An 18,804-nucleotide genomic window follows, 5' to 3' on the forward strand; every position below is an offset into this window, starting at 1 on the left:
GGGTCTTTACACCTAAAACCGATATCCAGTTTTTGTTTGATAGAAAGGGGTTTAATTATGATTATTATGTCTCTTAGTGAAACATTTGTTTAAAAGTAAAATTGAATTACCTGAGAACCACTCGCCATAAAAAATGAGAAAGAAAGTTTTGCTTGAATGGTGGGGCGTGGATTTGACACTTGAGTGCTTGATGACTGATGGGCTTGGGTTCCATGTCTGAGGCTTGACTTTGAATTTGTCACCCTTGATGTTAAAGAGACACTCCTACATAACTACAATCTATACAATCTGCTGGCCAAATATTGATGTCATAGTTTCCCCTGTAAAATTTACAGGGATTTACGTTATCCCCGGAGTTTTCCATTATCCACGCCAATGATTCTATTGCTTCCAAACATGGAACAAGCTACTGCATGTCTCTTCCAGTTGAAAGGACTTCCAGTGAGAAGTAGCAGGGATCACAATATGACAATATACTCCCAAGAAGCTCCTATATGGAAGTGTAACTTGAGGAGCTGCAGGTCCCGTGTAAGAATGAGAGTGGGCAATGGGAAGGAGGCAAGCAGGGTACCCTTTATCAGAGCAGTGAGGTTTATTTAGTAATGGCGCATGAGAGAAACTGAAGATGAACCACACAATGGCCGTGGACTGGAGGAATTTTTAGGCAAGTGTGTGTCATTGGATTTGTGTGAGAAGGCTGAGAAGAAAATAGGAGGACCGAATTTAAAGTACTGTTAAACTTTCAAACTTATTTTTATGTAAAGAGTCCAGATCAGTCGAATATACATTGTCCAGCAAAGTATATCTTTAAAATTTTCCCAAGGATTTATATTAGTCATGTTTCAGACAAGCTTCTCTCTCAGCTCCGCATCCCTGAACTTCCTGTCCGATAAAAGATCACAAAGGACAGAGCATTTTCTAGCAAATGTCCAACTACTAGCTTTGAGGAAGAAGAAGAGAGGAGAAAGGGGGAGGAGGGAGGAGCTTTAATTGCCTGTGCCTGTGTGATTGTAGAGATGCAGCTTACCAGCACACACAAGGGTAACTCCATAATACCGTTTTAGGGAGCCACCCTAAAACAAGATATCGGGGTCATTGCTCATTTAAACATCAAGGAGTAGCATTCATTGTAAGTGGTTCAATCAGCATTTGAAATGGCTTTAAAACGTTTTGACTTTAATATCACTTTATTTGTGGAAATAGTTGAGACACTGTTCACAAGGAGGAAGTTTAAGTCCTAAGCAGATCCCTGACTACCCTCCTGCATCTTATAACCGGGAAGTCTAAAGTGTAATCCACTCTCAATTCTGATTCGTGGAGCGCATACTGCTCCAGCAAACTAGAGAAGAGAGGATTCAATCACTTCAAGGTCGATCAAAAGTACTGTTCTGTCAACCCAGAAATGGGTACAAATCCAAGCCTCTAAAAGACTATAGGGCAGTTTGCAATGGAGAAACAAACGAGAGCAATGGATGAAATGTAATGTGTGCCTATGATCATTGCAAAATATTGGCCTCCTGAAATACATAAGTTGCATTTTGAAAATACACAAGTATTTTTAGACATGAAATAAAGAATAAAACCTTTAACATGAAATATACAGGTGATGAAATTAATCCGTTTCTTTCTCATTCCTCCGGGTGAGTCGCTCCTGGGTTAATGGAAAAGTACCAAAAAAGTTCCTATGAAAGAAACCCTTGTTTGTATGTGTAGCTTATAAATATATATACACACATATGGGGCAAGCATATTTGCTCATTACAAAAACGAGCTTTGCTTTATGTTGTGCAGTTGTAAATTGTGGCTTTAGTTGCTCTTTTCACAATGCAAGTCTATGAGCCGATCAAAGAATACACCCCCTGTGTGGCTAATATCTTATTTCATTAGGAGTTAAGAAGGGAGGCAGAATGATTGCAAATTGAATATTTTCTCCTACTGTCTATTCTACAAATCTATACACTCAAATCAATAGTGTAATTACATCAAAGAGCAGTCATGTAAATGTTATGGTCACATATAAAATGACTTTAAGGCAACTCGGAGACATGCTCACTGAAAACACTCTAAACTTTTTCAATAATGATAAAAAAGCATGGACGAACCCATAGCAACATTTTATTTTCGGATTTCAATTGTAGAGCGTTCTTTGCAGAAGATTCTACTGTATGATAAATATGGCCCAGTGATTCCATTGGTGGGTACTTGGGTCCTCACTCCAGACTCGGCAGAAAAGAGGGCTTTCCACTCCCACCAGGGCAAGGTGGTGCTACACCATGGTAGGGTAAACAACCAGTAGCTCTGGTATTTTCCAGATTAGCCTATGTGTCTAGCAGGTGCCATTTAAAAAAAAAAAATGCATTCTTTAATAAACAATATTGCACTGTTACTATTTCCAACAGTTATTGTAATGAGTCATTAGTGGTGCTAGAATATCAACTCTTTTTTATTGTTCTCTTTGAGGGTGTGTGTGTGTGTGTGTGTGTGTGTGTGTGTGTGTGTGTATGTGTATATACACTGAGTGGCCAGATTATTATGACCTCCTGACATTTGTAGGCAAATTAGCTATAATTTCGCTCTGAAGTTGCTAGAGGGCCAGACCATTTTAAATAGGGAAGCAGGTTGTTTACCACGACAGTAGAAGTGATTCTTTTTCTGAAGATATGGGTAAACAACGCAATTTAACAGCCTTTGAACGTGGGATGATTGTTGGCGCTCGGAGCCATGGAACGAGTATCAGCAAACAAAAGCAAAGTGCTCAATGCACAATGATTATAGATGTATCTCCAGCTCTGGGTAGGGCTTAAAAAATGTAAAAGCCATCACATTTTAATGTTTTTGGTTGAGAGCACTGGCTGAGTAGTTAAAGTGCAAAACTACTGTGTGTACTAGCAGCTTTACTTGGAGATCAGTCAAGTACAGGATTTTACCCCTTTTTTTTTTTTTGTTCTTTGAAAGTAAAGCTTGATCTATTTGGGGCCTCATATATTCAATACAGACATTTCTCGGTTACCGACTTACCTGCTTTGCGACCACTCGCACTTACGACGGACCGTAAGTGCGAGCGTGTCAGCGTCAGTGCGATGTGTCGCCGGCGGAAGTGACGTCCTCCGATCTTCACTGCGGGTCCCGGTAATTATTTTCATTGCCCGATGTACAGTACACTGTTCAGTACTGTACATCTGCAACGCTATACAGTACTGTACTAATGCAGTACAGTACTGTATAGAGTTCCTCACTTAACGACCAATTCGTTTAACGACCTGGTCGTAGGAACGGAACTCGGTCGTTAAGTGAGGAATACCTGTATTCTGGTTGATAAAGGACAATTAAGACAAGTTATGGCCTCAATTTGTAGGAATACATTCATTTAGTCTGTTAAATATTTTATCAAAAAGATAACTGCTTTCTGGAAAAATATTATTCCAAGTCTGAACTACTTGAAGAGGCCATCCTCTGCAGTATTTTGGTTTGAAGAATAAATGCTGCATTAATACATGATATGAGAATTGTTCTGTTAGTGACTTGTTTCCTAACCTTCAGTTTCCATTTCATCTTTCTCTGTTGTCCTTCTGGAAAAATATGTCCTTAGTTTGATTTTTTTGGTATACTTTTTCTCTTAGTTGGCCAATGTCTGAAAGTCCAGTGAACAGCTAATATCTTCCCCTAAACTCTTTCTAACAAAATTATTATTGTTATTATGTATATAGTACTAACAGTTTGCTCAGTGCTTTACAACATTAAGGGAGACAGTAAAGTTACATTACAACTAAAAGGGCTCTGTTCATGAGAGCTTACAATTTAAAGGAAAGGACAGGTAATACAAAAGCAATAACTGTGGGAAATGAGCTGATGGAGAAAGTAAAGTGCAGTGTTTAGGTGGAGGCAAGATAGGCTTAGCTGAATAGATGAGTTTTCAAGGATCACCTAAAGGCAGCATAGTAGGAGACAGCTAGGCAGATTGAAGTAGGTAGTTCCACAGGAAGGCAGAGGCTGTAGGGAAGTCCTGAAGGTGCGCATGGGAGGAGGTAATGAGGGTACTAGAGAGTAAGAGGTCTTGGGAGAAGCAGAGAGGATAGTTTGGGTGATTTTTTGAGATGATGTGGTTTGGGATAGAGTTGTATGATGATGTTAGAGTTTTGGAAGAAAATGTTGTTGCGTTAGTGGAAGCCTGTGGAGTGATTAACAAAGAGGAGCAGAGCTTCTACCCAGAGAGTAACGCATACAATTTCAGAGATCTATTCTCTTCTGAATGATTCCGATAACCTCCCACCAACGCCCTCTACGAAGGCGTGTGAAGGTGATTTATCCCCTACTCTCTCAATGCAAGACTGGAAACGCATGGACTCTTTGTTATTAGGAGGATCCTTGAACGTTCAAATACAGGAGACCAATTACAAACTCCACTCGCGTTGGTATAAGACCCCGGCCCTACTTCATCGTATATATCCAAATGTCCCTGAAACATGTTGGCGATGCCACCAAGACGAGGGCACACTCCTTCATATTTGGTGGACATGCCCACGAATCTCTCCTTTTTGGAAAGAGGTCCATGCCATCCTCAGAAACATAACCGGTACTGAGATAGAATTCTCCCCAGCATGCCTTCTATTATATCATTTTGAGGAAACACTCCGCATATCCAAAAAATCCCTCACAATTCATCTGCTTAACGCAGCAAAAACCGTAATCCCTAGACATTGGAAGTCAACAGATCCACCAACCATCCAGGAATGGCTCTCTCGGGTACATACCGTATCGACCATAGAAGAACTTATCTATTCCAGCAGAGATGACATGACCACATATCTCAAAACATGGACGACCTGGCACCTATTCAAGGACTCAGCGGCATACGCTGCTCTCCAGCGGTGATTAAACCCTTCCCCCTTTTACCTCAGTACTCAACTTCTGTCTATCCATTCCTTCTCTCTATCCATTCCTCCTCTTCTCCTTCAGGGGAGGTTGGACGGGACCTTCCTTCCCTCTCAAAGCTCACTTCCCTTATCCCTCCCCCCTTCCACTTTCTTTATCTCATCTCTTTCCCATATCGCTTACCAACTCCCATTCCTCCCCATCACTCTTCCCTGTTTTGTCCTTCTTCCCTGTTGATCCCATTATACCCGCCTACAAAATGGCCTTTCCCAATTTTCGGCCCAGACCCCACACTAACGGTTCAATGGGTGATACCCCCCTGTTCAGTACTCCCTCCCCCCAAGGGGTAAGAGCCAAGTTGACCGAACGACAATACTGAGACCTGACACTCCTTTCATCCGACCCAAATGTGGCATGTAGGTAATCATCATGCGATATCCAGTGACATAGAGGGACGGAAGGATATGTAGCTACTCTAAAATAACAGGGTCTCTCGCAACAAGGCTCAGACCTACAGTTATGTTTTTCCCATTTGTTATGAGGTTTTGTACTTGCTGTTAAGTACTTGTTCACTGCTTATGTACTTGCACTTGTAACTTTTCAAACAATAAAAAATTTACTTGTAAAACAAAGAGGAGCAGAGGTCTATACGTGATTGGTAAGGTGGTGAATACGTCTGGAAGCAGCATTCATGATAGACTGAAGGGGGATAGCCTGTGTAAAGGTATGCCAACGAGGATAATATTCATATATCAAGGCAAGAGATAACAAAGGAGTGAATTAAGAAACTTTGTGGTGTCATTAGTTAAAAGAGATGTATTTTGGAAATGTTCTGTAAGCTTAAGGTGGTAAGATATGTAACAGTTATTGTATGTGTGGACAAAAGGAGAGGCCAAAATCCTAGATTACACGCTGGCCTGAAGGGAGAGATTGAATGTTATGCTGCTGATCTTCATGGAGACATTGTGGGAAATACTATGAGCTCAGTTTTGGACCGACAGACTTTGAGGCAGTGGTGTGACATGCATATTGATATGCCATTGAATAAATTAATGATGTGTGAAGAAGTAGAAGGGGGGAGCTGAGGAGTAGAGAAATAGTTTTGAGTTTTATCAGTATAGAGATGGTATTGAAAGTAGGTGTATCTAGAGAATAGGGTGCCGAGGACCGATTCTTGGGGAACCTCTGCAAGAAGAGAGGTGGCAATAGAATTGTAGATGACACTGAAAGTAGGACGAGAACCATGAAAGAGCAGAGTCTTGATGGCCAAGGTAATTAAGTCTTTTAAGGAGCAGCGGGTGGTCATCTGTGTCAAAAGCTGCAGAAATGTCTAAGTATATCGGTACAGAGTAGTGGCTATTGGTTTTAGCAGTTAGACATGGACTAATTTGTTAGTACCCTTCCACAAAAAATAACTTGCATCCATACTCGTTTATTTCATATTTAATAAACACCAGGCCTTGTTTTTGGTTCAACAGAATATTTTAAATAAAATTAAAATGGATTGGATGAAAACGATGGAACCCTTAACCTAATATTTTGATGCAAAACCTTTAGAAACAATCACTGTATGCAAGTTATTTCCGTAGCTCCCAAGTAGACTTCTTTACCTGCTAACAGGTAGTTTGGCCCACTCTTCTTGAGCAAACTGCTCTAGCTGTCTCAGGTTTGAATGGTGCCTTCTCCAGACTGCATATTTTGGCTCTTTCTATACATAGTTGTTTGATTCGTTCTGATCAGGCCTCAAATAAGGCTACTTTAGTCTAATGTTTTATTCTTAGCCATTCTTGAGTGCTTTTAGCTGTGCGTTTTGGGTAATTTTCCTATTGGAGGACCCATGACTTCCGACTGAGGCAGAGCTTTACACAGTACAAAAACTGACATTTCCCAGCACACTCACCATCTAGCCAGCAGAAAATACACAATCTAACTACTAGGGTTAAAAACAGAGGTTTTAGTTGCACAACGTTTGCAAAACATGTGGAAGCTGCACTGCCTCATCAGAGCCTCTCTGTATAGTGCAGTGTTAACTCTAATCTATGAGAGCCTCCATCTTGGAGCATATCTATAACAATTGATGAATTGGGTGCAGGTTCGCCAAGAGGTAGCCCAACCTCCCTAAAGGCATAGGGACACACAAGGAGACCTGCATATCACATTAAGGAGGTTTGGCTACCTCTTGGCGAACCTTTGTTATAAATATGCTTTGACAAGGCAGTGCGGCTTTCACATGCTTTGCAAAAGTTGTGCATCTAAAACCTCTGTTTTTAACCTTAGTGTATTTTTTTGCAGGCTGGCTGGTGAGTGTGCTGGGAAATGTCTGTTTTTGAGACAGAGCTTTCTGACATTGGACAGTGTGTTTCACTCTGGAATTCCTTGATAGTATTAAGAATGTGTGCCCTGTACTGATTCAAGGCACCCCATGCCATACATAGCAATCGGTCCCATTTAACCAAGCCTCATGTTTCACATTAGGTAGTGTTATTTTGTTTAAAATGTTATTTTTTTCATCTGTGACCATATAGCTTAGTCTTGCCAGAAAGCTCAGTTTTGTCTCATCTGTCTAAGGGGCATTTTGGCTTGTCAATATTCATTTTAGCAAATTCTTGTCTGACTTTTTAATGTTTTTCTTTCAACAGTGGAGTCCTCCTGGGTCTTCTTCCTTTGAACCCACTTTCAGTCCTCTTTATGGAGACATCAGGGGTCTCTAAGACCCCTGATGTCACCTAGGGACCCCCAGAGAAGCTAATGAAGCAGAGATCTGCTTCTCCCCAGCATTTAAATAGGCTGACTGATTATAAGATTAAAGGCATGTGTCATATTAATTAAAGAAAACAGTTTGAAATATCACTATAATACAATTGTTTATAATCTTTTCTAGGAGTACCAACAAATCTGTCAAGACCATTTAAGAATATCTTTGTTAAATAAGTATTTATTAATCTCTTTTCACATTTTCTTTGCTCTACTCTGACATACCAAAGACATACAGCTATACATTAGACAATTGCTTTTAATTTAATCATTTTCGGGAGGAATTAAGCATTGTATACATGAGGTGTAAAGGTGTGAGTTTTAGGAGGGTAGTTTCTGTGGAATGTTACAGACAAAAGCTATGTTGAAAGGGGTTGAGAAGGTTAACAGTGAGGTATTGGCTTGGATGTTTGTAGACTAGGTGTTCTAGAAGTTTGACAGTAAACAAAATCAAGGAGTTGGGTCTTATGTTGTTCAGACTGGAGGGGTTCAGCGGGGGTTTTGTAGGTATGGTGGTGACCCGTGAATGTTTTAGAAGGGGTTGGGAAGATGCCGGTAGAGAGGGACTGATTGAAGATGTGAGGTAGAGAGTGTAGAATGGAACAAGATCAGGATGTCCAGAATGTATGTTGAATGGCGGCAGCCTACTGCGTTGGACCCCTTTTGTCTTCAGAACTGCCTTAATTCTTCGTGACATAGATTCAACAGGGTGCTGGAAACATTCCTTAGAGAGTTTGGTCCATACTGACTTGAAAGCATCATGCAGTTGCTGCGCATTTCTATCGGCTGCACATCCATGATGCAAAGGTGCTCTATTTGATTGATATCTGGTGACTGTGGAGGACGTTTGAGTACAGTAAACTCATCATTTTCAAGAAACCAGTTTATAGTGATTTTAGCTTTGTGACATGGTGCATTATCCTTCTGAAGTAACCATCAGAAGATAGATACACTGTGGTCATACAGGGATTGACCTGGTCAGCAACAATACTCAGGCGGTGGCATGTAAACAATTCTCAGGACTAAGAAGCCTAAAGTGTGCAATAAAATATCCCCCACAACATTACACCACCACCAGTCTGAACCATTGATACAAGATTGGATGGACCCATGCTTTCATGTTGTTTACGCTAAATTCTGACCCGACCATCTGAATGTTGCAGCAGAAATTGAGACTTCTCAGACCAGGCAACGTTTTTCCTATCTTCTGTTATCCATTTTTGGTGAGCCCTTGTGAATTGTAGCCTTTATTGTATATATATATATGTGTGTGTGTATATATAAGTAAGGAGTCATAGAGAAATAGAGTTTGCAAGCCACAGCACAAAACTGTACATTGACATAAAGCTGGATTTTATAACTGGGATTACTGCTACTGCTTGTGTCCAAGGCCAGTGCACAAAGATACTGGATATAATGTAAGGAGCATTTGAAACCCTAAAGAATGTAAAGAAAGCAATATGATCATAGGAGATGATCATTTACCCTATTCCCTACATTTTCACAAACCCAAAGAATGTCTTCATCCCACTATAAGCTCAGTTCACAAAGCTTAACACTAGCCTAAGGCACTTTTTTTTCTATTTTCATTTACATTTAATTTACATTTCATTGTACTTAACTGAAAATAACTGTCACTTTTTTGAAAATAACTTTTCCCTGGTGTTAGTTTTGTGAATTAGACCTAATGTATGTTACTAACTGTTAAACATGGTGGTGGATTGTGAACTATCATTGGGTTTGTTGGTTGCTGCACATGGTTGTATAAAATAAATCTTTTTAACAAGACCAGTTCTGCAAACTCCGACTCCTCAGATTTTTCATATTTCAGAAAACAAGTTCAAGAGAGGTTTAATGAACACCAGAAGAAGTAAAATCCCGCCCATGGCATTACAAACCACCAAATGGACTTCCACTTTCTGCATCACTCATAGATCTGGAGACATATCTTGGAGACTAGTTTAGAATCCTGATATATACATTTCAAGTCTGAGTACCGGTATCACAGTATTCTGAAAAGGGTGGTCTTTGCTCCTTCTACTTTTTAAAAAAATATCCATCCATATATTGCCAGGTCTTTCTGTCTGTCCACTCTGTGTGTATTACTGTGTGCAAAATCCACTGTACCAATGAGGCAATTTTACCACTTCAGGGTTTGTTTATGTTTTACAACTCCATTAGTTAAAATATAATGGCAGAGGTGTGTGTCATTCACTTGGAATGAAGGACATTCTGAGTGACTACCAGCTATCTCTGAAATCATTTTGGATTTATTTTTCCTTGGATTTAAAATTAGAATGATTCTTGAATGCCAAGCTTTAATCTTTCGTTCTGATCAATGATATTTTATGTTGCAACTGCTTTGATATTGCAGGTAGTTGTGTTTGTTTGGGCAGTGTCTTTTTTAAAATGCAGTTGGCTTTAATCTAGCCCTTGCTTGTTTTATATTCCTACAGTTTGTTAAACGGTGTCGGAGTCTGCTCTTTTCATTTGATTTCATTCATCTATTGGACACACCAGCCATTTTTTTTCTTCATTCTTTTTTTCAAAGTCTGTGGCATTTTAATAAATGTCTGTTTGTGTGTCTTTAACATTTAGGGTGGAGTTCGGAGGAAATAAAAGGGTAGATCTGAAGTTTCATTAAAATTGCTTATGCCCTATTTCAGGCATTTTGAGTGAGCCATCTGTCTAAACATCCCCCCCTCCCCCTCATCTCCTGACCATTTCCTTGACTTATTCATGAACCATGGGAGGGCTGCTTTGTAGTCTCCATGTAGTTTGCTTCAGTCTATCCCCACTGAATACATCTATGTGCTTGCATAACATATATTTCACAGTGCTAGAAATTCTCTGAACTAAGTTCAGATGAATGGCCCTTACTCAAGGTTCCCCTTTTTTCTGTCTTTATTCTTACAAAGATTTCTATGTGAAACTGACCTCACTTGTGGCTGAACCCTCTACATTATTCTTGATCATTTTACATGCCACCTGCTGCTAGTGCTGTGATGATAAATTTCTTAATGACCGGTTCGCTCTTGGCCATTGTTTTAAGGCAACAGTTTGCTTTCATGACTGCATTTTTAATTGCACCACTTTTATAGAATTAATAATTGTGTCTTTTTGTTTTGGTAATACATATGTAAATAAATTCCACCAAACTAATGCAGAAATTGTATGTATTAAAACACAGCGATCATTTTCACCCTATGGGGTTTACGTTTTTCACCACGGTATTAGTGTTACCGGCTGTTAAAATTATTCTGTAGTTTTATTTCAGTCCTTTTACTTGAAATGTTTGCATACATTAGCCAGCTTGAGCTACTGTATCAGTAATACGCGGCAACACAAGAGCCATGTATGTGTGTGTTTTTTTTCATGTTGCTTAATTAGACAAAATGCAGTAACCCCTAGACCCCAGAAATATTTCAGTTTAACGTATGCCTTTGAACTTTCATGTTTCACTAAACTCAGAGTAGACCTAGCATCAGTTTCATATTCATTGCCTGCCTGCCTTCTACGAAATGTACATGCTTTTTTAAAATGTATTTATTTACTTCTAAAAACGCAGCTGTGCTCCACATGCTTTGATCTACCTTTGTCCCCAGAACGCCACAACCACCTATGTTCAGGCATCATCCAAGTTTAACTTCCTTCCCATAATTGTGTAGTTATGTAAATCTCAATGCTCTGGGCCATTTGTACACATTTTCTCAGCTCACTGATGTTGCATTTAACCTTGTGACCTTGTTAACCAAAGTAACTTAACATATTCTGCATGATCACTTGAGGAGGGGAGAAAAGGAAATTCTTTTTCTAGCCTGCAGAAGACTGATGACATTATTTTAGCAGAATGCTTCTCTTATCCTAGGCACAGTCACTTGCCTAGAGCTTAAAGAGGAATTGAACTCTGGAAGCAGTGTCCAGAAAAAAAGCAGCCAGAGGGCAAAGGACCAGTCATCAGTATTGCCTCTGATCTTCCTTTGACAGATTTTTCTTCCATCACGGACTTTCCATGCCTTGTTTCACACTGTGTCTCCGTATAGAGGTGGCCATCATGGTAGAGGCAGAACCTTCAGCAGGAGAACAGTGAGCAGTGGCATCAGCAGATCTCATTCTTCATAGTCTGAGACAGGCAGTCAGAGGCACAGGGTCCTTAAGGGGCCATTCACACTATAGCATTGTGCTAAACACACATTACTGAGCATGCACTACTGTTTTTGCATCACAATGCACAATAATGTGTTGCGCTGCAACACCTGATCGTCTGGGAGGTGCGCTGGAGTGCCATCAAATGAATGGCAATGCAGAACACCTAGTGCACGGTACTGCACACTAGGTGAACTGTGCAATAGCGTACGGTAATGTGCATTTAGTGCCTCACTATAATGTGAATAGGCCCTACATTTCACACTGCAGATATGAAGCTATTGAGTTTTGGCACCAGAGCACCTAGGTATCCTTGCTGTTTTTCAGGAGGAATTCAAGGAAAGGGGTCCTTTTTTTTGTTATTACGGTATTGATTTTGTATAATTAATATTTCTAAATGTCTATAATAGAAAATCCTTCAAATCCACTTTTTTTAGTTCAATTTCACTTTAATATCTACCTTTTAATGATAATGTGCAGCCTTTTTTTTAAAATTATACTATTGCTGTAAATTGAGTGTCAGGCTTTTCTGCATGCAGAATTGTAAAGTTATAAGCGCCCTTTAAGATTTTGTATTTTTATTTGGAACTGCAGAGTAGTTTGTGAGTAGATTTTGTTTTTATTAATTCCCTAAAAATCTATTGTGTTATTCAAATTGGGCCACCAGGGTCAATAGCAATGGTCATAAGCTTAACTCTTTCATGACTACAGATAATTGCAGCCTAGATGTTCTGGGCAAATTTAGCAGCATCCATATGTGTTGGTTAAATGCTAATTCTACCTTCGATACCATGTTTCATGTTATACCCATATCATGATTTAAATATCAAGTGTTTGTAAAGTCGATTGTGGCCTCCATTCAGATGGGATTTCAATGAACATTTAGGATGTCTTCCTACCTGTCGCTGTAACATCCATTGGGATGGTGCAACACTTCTTCCGCTTATGTCACATGCAATTTACTGTGAGACTGCAACACTTTTCTGGGCAGCAAAACACTTTTCAAGATTGGCACCCTAATAATACTGCAACACTTGTGGGCGTAACCCTGCCCCCAGATGAAGACCTTGACACTTAAGAAACTGCCCAGTGAACCCTTTAGGGATATCCTCTTATTTGAAAAGTAACCTTCATTGCCATCACTTTGAGAGATGAGTTTCCGAGTTGGCTGCAATAACTTGTAAGGATCCCTTTCTTGTTACACAGCAGCAAAATAGTTTTTGCCGAAAATGTTTTTTCTTGCCCCCTAACCAGGACATTGTGCGCCCCTCTCTCTGTCCTGCTCGTAAACTCTCCAAGTTAGTTTATTTTCATTGTTTAGATGTGGTGTAAGCTGTACAAGTTTATTACACAGCTACTGCCCTTATTTAGTGGGCTGACACTCTGTTCATTATTCCTGAAGGGTCCCGTGTAGGATAAGCGGCCTTGCATTCTACCATTCTTAATGGATCAAGCAGCTCATAACTCAAGCCTATCAAGGCCAGGTCGATTAGTACGTCTTGGGATTTTCAGCATAAACCATCTTTTCCCAGATTTGCAAGGATGCCACCTGGTCTTTGGTTCACACTTTTGTTCAGTTTTACTAGGTGGATGTTCAAGCCTCCTCGATTGCCAGTTTTGGCCATAAAGTTCTCAAGGCAGCATTTGAGCTTCTTTAGCCTTTCTTGTTAACCTCAGTTACTCGTGGGCCTGTTAGCATTTTGTGTGCTGTATTGCCCTCCCCTCAGTTGCATCGTTTTGGAATAACTCTACGCCACTGACTCTTCCTGTGCCCTTTAATGTACAGTTAAGAAAATTGGATTTTAGGTTTACCTTTAAATTCCTTTTCATGGAGTACATAAGAGACAGGTCCCACCTCTCTGTTTATGGTCCACTCTGATTATTGCTGGCTACAAAATTTGAGGCATGCTGGGAGTGGGAGGGGTGGTGCTTGGCTGTCCTAAGGTAGCTACATAACCATACATCTCTGACACACTGTGTCCTGTAATGTTCTTCAAGAAATGGATTTTACAGAAGTCAGAAATCCTATTTTACTATGGCTTTTTTGAAGACTGTTCCATATGGCCTGTAGGGTTTTTTTTTTTTTATGCCAGTCAGCATTGACTATGTAGTTTAAGTCCGTTCCTTGTTTATGAAGACATGTTTCTTAACACAGCTAATATTTTATAAGTTTGACACGAGTGCAGTTGTCAGCCTTTCTAAATAGGTGCTAAGAGGTGTCAGTATGTAACAATGTCATCGTATTAGAGCTTAGAAGACTGACATTATCCAATCAGAGTTCTTCACAGACACCTCTGTTCTCACTCAGCAGGTGTCTCTTGCACAACTCACATTTATGTCTCAGATGGTTGTCATGGATACTTTGAATTTTTCACTACATTCACCTGTTGCAAGCATGATTACAAAGGTTCTGTTTCATGTACTAGGAATTTACAAGGGAATTAAATTTCCTTTTCATTTTAACAACATAGATCCTGCAGTATTAATAAAATGTTGTCCTGATTTCTGTATGAGAAATGTTGCAAGTGAGATAAATGCTTTCATGAAATGAAAGATGTCATCCCCTGTAAAATACAGTGGAGGGGATCTACTAATATTGGAGCAGACAAAATCTGGAGATGCTGTGCATAGTAACCAGTCAGCTTCAATCTTTAGCTTTTTCAGTTAAGCTTTAAAAATGAAAGATGGAAGCTAATTGGGTTGCCATGCACAGTTGCTCCTGATTTTGTCTGCTCCAGTCTTTGTAGGTTCCCCTCCGGGTCTATTTTAAAAGTAGTGGTGTCACTCATGATGTGTACCTCACAAGTAAAAATAGATAACCTTTCGATGTAGACATTATTCATTAAGTTTTTATCTTTAACGTGCATACAATAATTAATAGTAATGTTATAGTGATACTGATATAATTGAACCCGGAGGGCCCCAGCTCTTATTCTGGTATAATCTATACTGAGCCATATAAGGATTCTGAAAACAGCACTGAAGAAATTATTTTATAAATATTCACAAACCTAGTATAAACACATAAATGATGTTTTCTCATCTTAGCTTAATGTTTATGAAAAGTGGAAATTACTGTGATATTTGTGAAAGAGATTTATCCCAAAACAGTACAGTGAGCAGAAAGTCACTGGACACTCACAATGTGACCACTGATTAAACCTAAAGATGATATTGGATTGCTCCTGCATTCCTAAGCTTGCTGTATTTTGCATTTGTTGTCCATGAGTTCCAATACTGTTTCATTTATTAGTAGATGGTATCTCACACACAATTTCCATTTTGTGCTAGCAGTTAGATTGAGATACGTCCAGTTAATATTAATGAGCAATCTTCTTGCATAGCTTAAATGAAAAATGTTTAATATAAACATCTGTCTTTTCAGAGTGCCGATAGCGAAGAATGATTTAAAGACGTGGGACCTTTCTGTCATGCTGGATGGCACTTCTCACTCCATTTCTGTTACAAAACATAAGGATCACTTCTGTGTAAGTCAGTTACCTAACTGTTGTGTTGATTGAAAGGAAACAAAGTATTAATTAATTCTCACTAAGACTGCAACCCATAGATAAACAATTGGATGTAAAAAAAAAGGTTTAGAGCCTGTGTCGATAGGCTTTAGGCTTGTGCCACATGTTATTCAAAGGCACCTGCTTCAAGCAAGTTTTGTTTTCCCATAGACGTTTGTGGGAATGCAAAGCCCATCTGAAGCGAACAGAAGCTTTTAAAGGTTAATTCACAAAAGCCCAAATATAGGTGGTATTTTCATTACTACACTATTTTCCTCTTTTAACAATCTAACATTTTTTCACTAAAGTTGTTATACACAAATAAGCTGCACTGGCTTAATTCATGTTCTTTTATTGATTTTTTAGGTATTGTGAGTTTTACACTCACAATTCTTTACAAGTTGCCAGTATCGCTTCCTTAAGAGCAGTTCTAGGCTCCCTGAAGGCCAACACAGAGAGACTGAGGAGAAGCTTCTTCCCTCAGGCTATACGGTCTCTCAATCAGATCTCTATATAGGCATACATTCTACTGCCTGATTAGGTAAATGTTCTTACACTCACATTTACTGCACATCTGCACTTTAAAAGAATGGTCAAAGAAAGGTCAATACAATGCTGGTCATCACCTTAATTCATTCACTCCGTATTGCTGCTGTTAGCACTCGCACACTTTACACGTCATACTGTATTTGCATTTTTAGTCTAATTTAATTTTTAATATTAAAATTTTAACATTTATATTTTATTTTGTGATGTAAAAGTTGTATATTATTATTATTGATTCTTCTCTCTACTTGTACTTCTCCCTCTCCTTCTTGCAGTCGTGTAAGCATTTCACTGCATATCATACTTGTACGATTATGTATGTGACAAATAAATCTATCTAGGCAGCAAGTGAAAGCATCCAGAGATTTACGGCTGCTCTCCAGTAAACAACGCAACTGCTGAAGTCAGAAATTTCACGTGGTTTATCTTAAAGTGAACACACACACCCTCTTATATAGGGTCGGTGAGAGGCAAGTGGGAATGTACTTCCTGAAGCCTGTGCTGTGTAACATTCTCTGCTTCCTACATCACCAATAGCTTTCAAATTCCACTGCAGTTTTCAATCTTCTCTGTGGTTTTGACTTACTGTACTTTACTGTACTGTACTTTAACCACTTGAAGACCAGGTGTTCACACCCCCTCCCTGGCCAGGCCATTTTTCAGTATTCAGCTCTGCGGTACTTTTACATTTATTCAGTCATACAATGCTGTACTGAAGTGAAGTTTATACCATTTTTGGGGGGACAGATAGAGCTTTCTTTTGGTGGTATCACCACTGAGGTTTTTTTTTTTTTTACTATATAATAAACAATATATATTATAAGAAAAGTACCAAAAATTTTGGAAACAAAACTGTTTTCCACATGTTATGTTAAAAAAAACATTTATTCGTACCCAAATTTTTGGTAAAATATTAAAGATGGGGTCACGTCGGCTAAATGGACACCAAACATGTCAAGCTTTAAAATTGCGTCCTCCCGCGAAATCGCAATAAAACATACCATACCCGAAATTGGTCATAGGTGATTATTTAAAAGCTTTTATCAGTTTAGTGTGAACAGTGATTAATGGCCCTAGAATTATTACCCGATGCGTTTTTCTGAGTGTATGTGGCGGGGGACTTTAATATTTTTTTTGTAACTTTCATTTTTTTAAAACCTTTTTTATCCCTTAACTTTATTGCTGTCACATAGGGAGCGATCCGGCGGCTCTACAGCCTCCGGACCACTTGTATGTAAACAGCCATCGTTGGCTGTTTACAATTTAAGCAGTTTTCCTGCTCGTGCACGCCACCCAGCGGCGTGCACAAGTGGGACAGGCGAGGACGTCTAAAAACGCCCACTCGCTTTCAAGAAGCTCCCGGCCGGCTGTTTTAACTACAGCGGCCGGCCAGGAAGCAGTTAAATAAAGTATAGTACCACTTTTGCCATCAAATTTGAGAAACCCTACTATATGTTTGTGTTCCCATTTATACAGCATTCCTTAAAAATATTTTTTATTAAAAAAAATAATTTTTATCTTTGTAATTGTTTGTTTGGAGCAGGTTTATACACAGGGTTGTAAGATAATCTGAACAACTTCGAAACACAGTTAGAAGGACAAACTGAAGGACAGTCCCTTGACATGCAATTTGCCACCCAAGCCTTGATATCTTCAAAGAACTCCGGGAAAAAGTATTTTTAACCCTTGCTGTGGGGCTACCCCTGCACTGCAAGGGTTAAGTGCTCATTTTCATTTAAAGTGTAAAATAAAGTTTTATATTTACCCAAACCTTGAAGACGGCTGGCTCCTAGACCGCTCTATGCTGCCTGTCTCCCCCTCCGTGACTGCAATAGTATGTCCCCCAGCATCCTCATGTCCTATATACAGTGTATTGGGCTCAATGACTCAAAGATCCTTAGAAAGCTGGAGCAGAGGGGTAGAAAGGCTGGAATGCCAGCCGGCTCTGAATTTCAGGTGAGTATAACTTTTATTTTACTTCCTAGATGAAAACGAGCAGAGTTCAGAATAATTTTTCCTGGACTTCTTCTTTAGCCATTAATTAGGACAGACAGTATTCAAATGTAGTTTACAGCTGATAATGAAATCTGCCAGCACAATACAGACAATAATTATGGTAAGCATTCCTTCACGGTCCCCTCCTTAAAAGAGAACTATGGGGTAACCTTTTTTGGGCATAGTTACATAGTATTTGAAGTTGAATAAAGACAATCGTCCATCAAGTCCAACCTATTAGGATCTCATTCTAGGAGTACCCGTACCCCTGTATATTACCTGTACCCCTGTATATTACGGTCCCTTAAGAAATCGTCCAAAAGTTTCTTGAACAATTCCACATTATTTGCTGAAATCACCGCCTGTGGCAGTGAGTTCCAGACCCTAACTGATCTTACTGTGAAGAACCCCCTTCGCCCCTTGTGCTGGAATTTTTTTTCCACCAATTTTAGGTGATGGCCTCTAGTTTTTGTAATGGAGTTAATTTTAAACAGTTTATCGCTAATGTTGCTACCACCATTGAACATTTTGTACATGGAAATCATATCCCCCCTTAATCTCCTCACCTCCAATGTGAACATGTTTAAATTTAGTAGCCTTGTCTCGTAGCTCTGGTCCTCCATACCCCTAATTAGTTTGGTTGCCCTCCGCTGGACTTTTTCCAACTCAAGGACATCTTTTCTTAGTACTGGTGACCAGAACTGGACCGTGTACTCCAGATGAGGTCGAACCAATGATCTATAAAGTGGCAAAATTATAGACTTGTCCCTGCAATACATCCCCTTTTTAATACAGGACAAAACCCTGCTAGCTTTGTTTACAGCAGCCTGGCACTTTTCTCTTCTGGGTCACAGAAGGACATATACTAATGTCCTCCGGTGACCCAAAACTAAGTATATAGCGAGCTATTGCCCGCTATATGCTGAGAGCGCACAGCCACACCGCAACCAGGACAGATCACGACAATACTGCCATGATCCAC

The 18,804-nt window shown here is 39.5% G+C and overlaps 1 protein-coding gene across 2 annotated transcripts in view; it reads left to right on the plus strand.

The window, feature by feature from the left end:
* Positions 1-18,804, plus strand: part of PCCA (propionyl-CoA carboxylase alpha subunit) — a 340,260-nt gene that overhangs the window by 208,633 nt on the left and 112,823 nt on the right. For both annotated transcript variants that reach the window (XM_018576625.1, XM_018576624.1), the window contains exon 19: positions 15,158-15,260. In XM_018576625.1, the coding sequence (XP_018432127.1) occupies positions 15,158-15,260 (103 nt within the window). The remainder of the gene's footprint in view (positions 1-15,157; positions 15,261-18,804) is intronic.

This window comes from Nanorana parkeri, unplaced genomic scaffold, assembly GCF_000935625.1.
Source record: "Nanorana parkeri isolate BGI_ZX_2015 unplaced genomic scaffold, ASM93562v1 scaffold71, whole genome shotgun sequence".
In the NCBI taxonomy this organism is placed as follows: Eukaryota; Metazoa; Chordata; class Amphibia; order Anura; family Dicroglossidae; genus Nanorana; species Nanorana parkeri.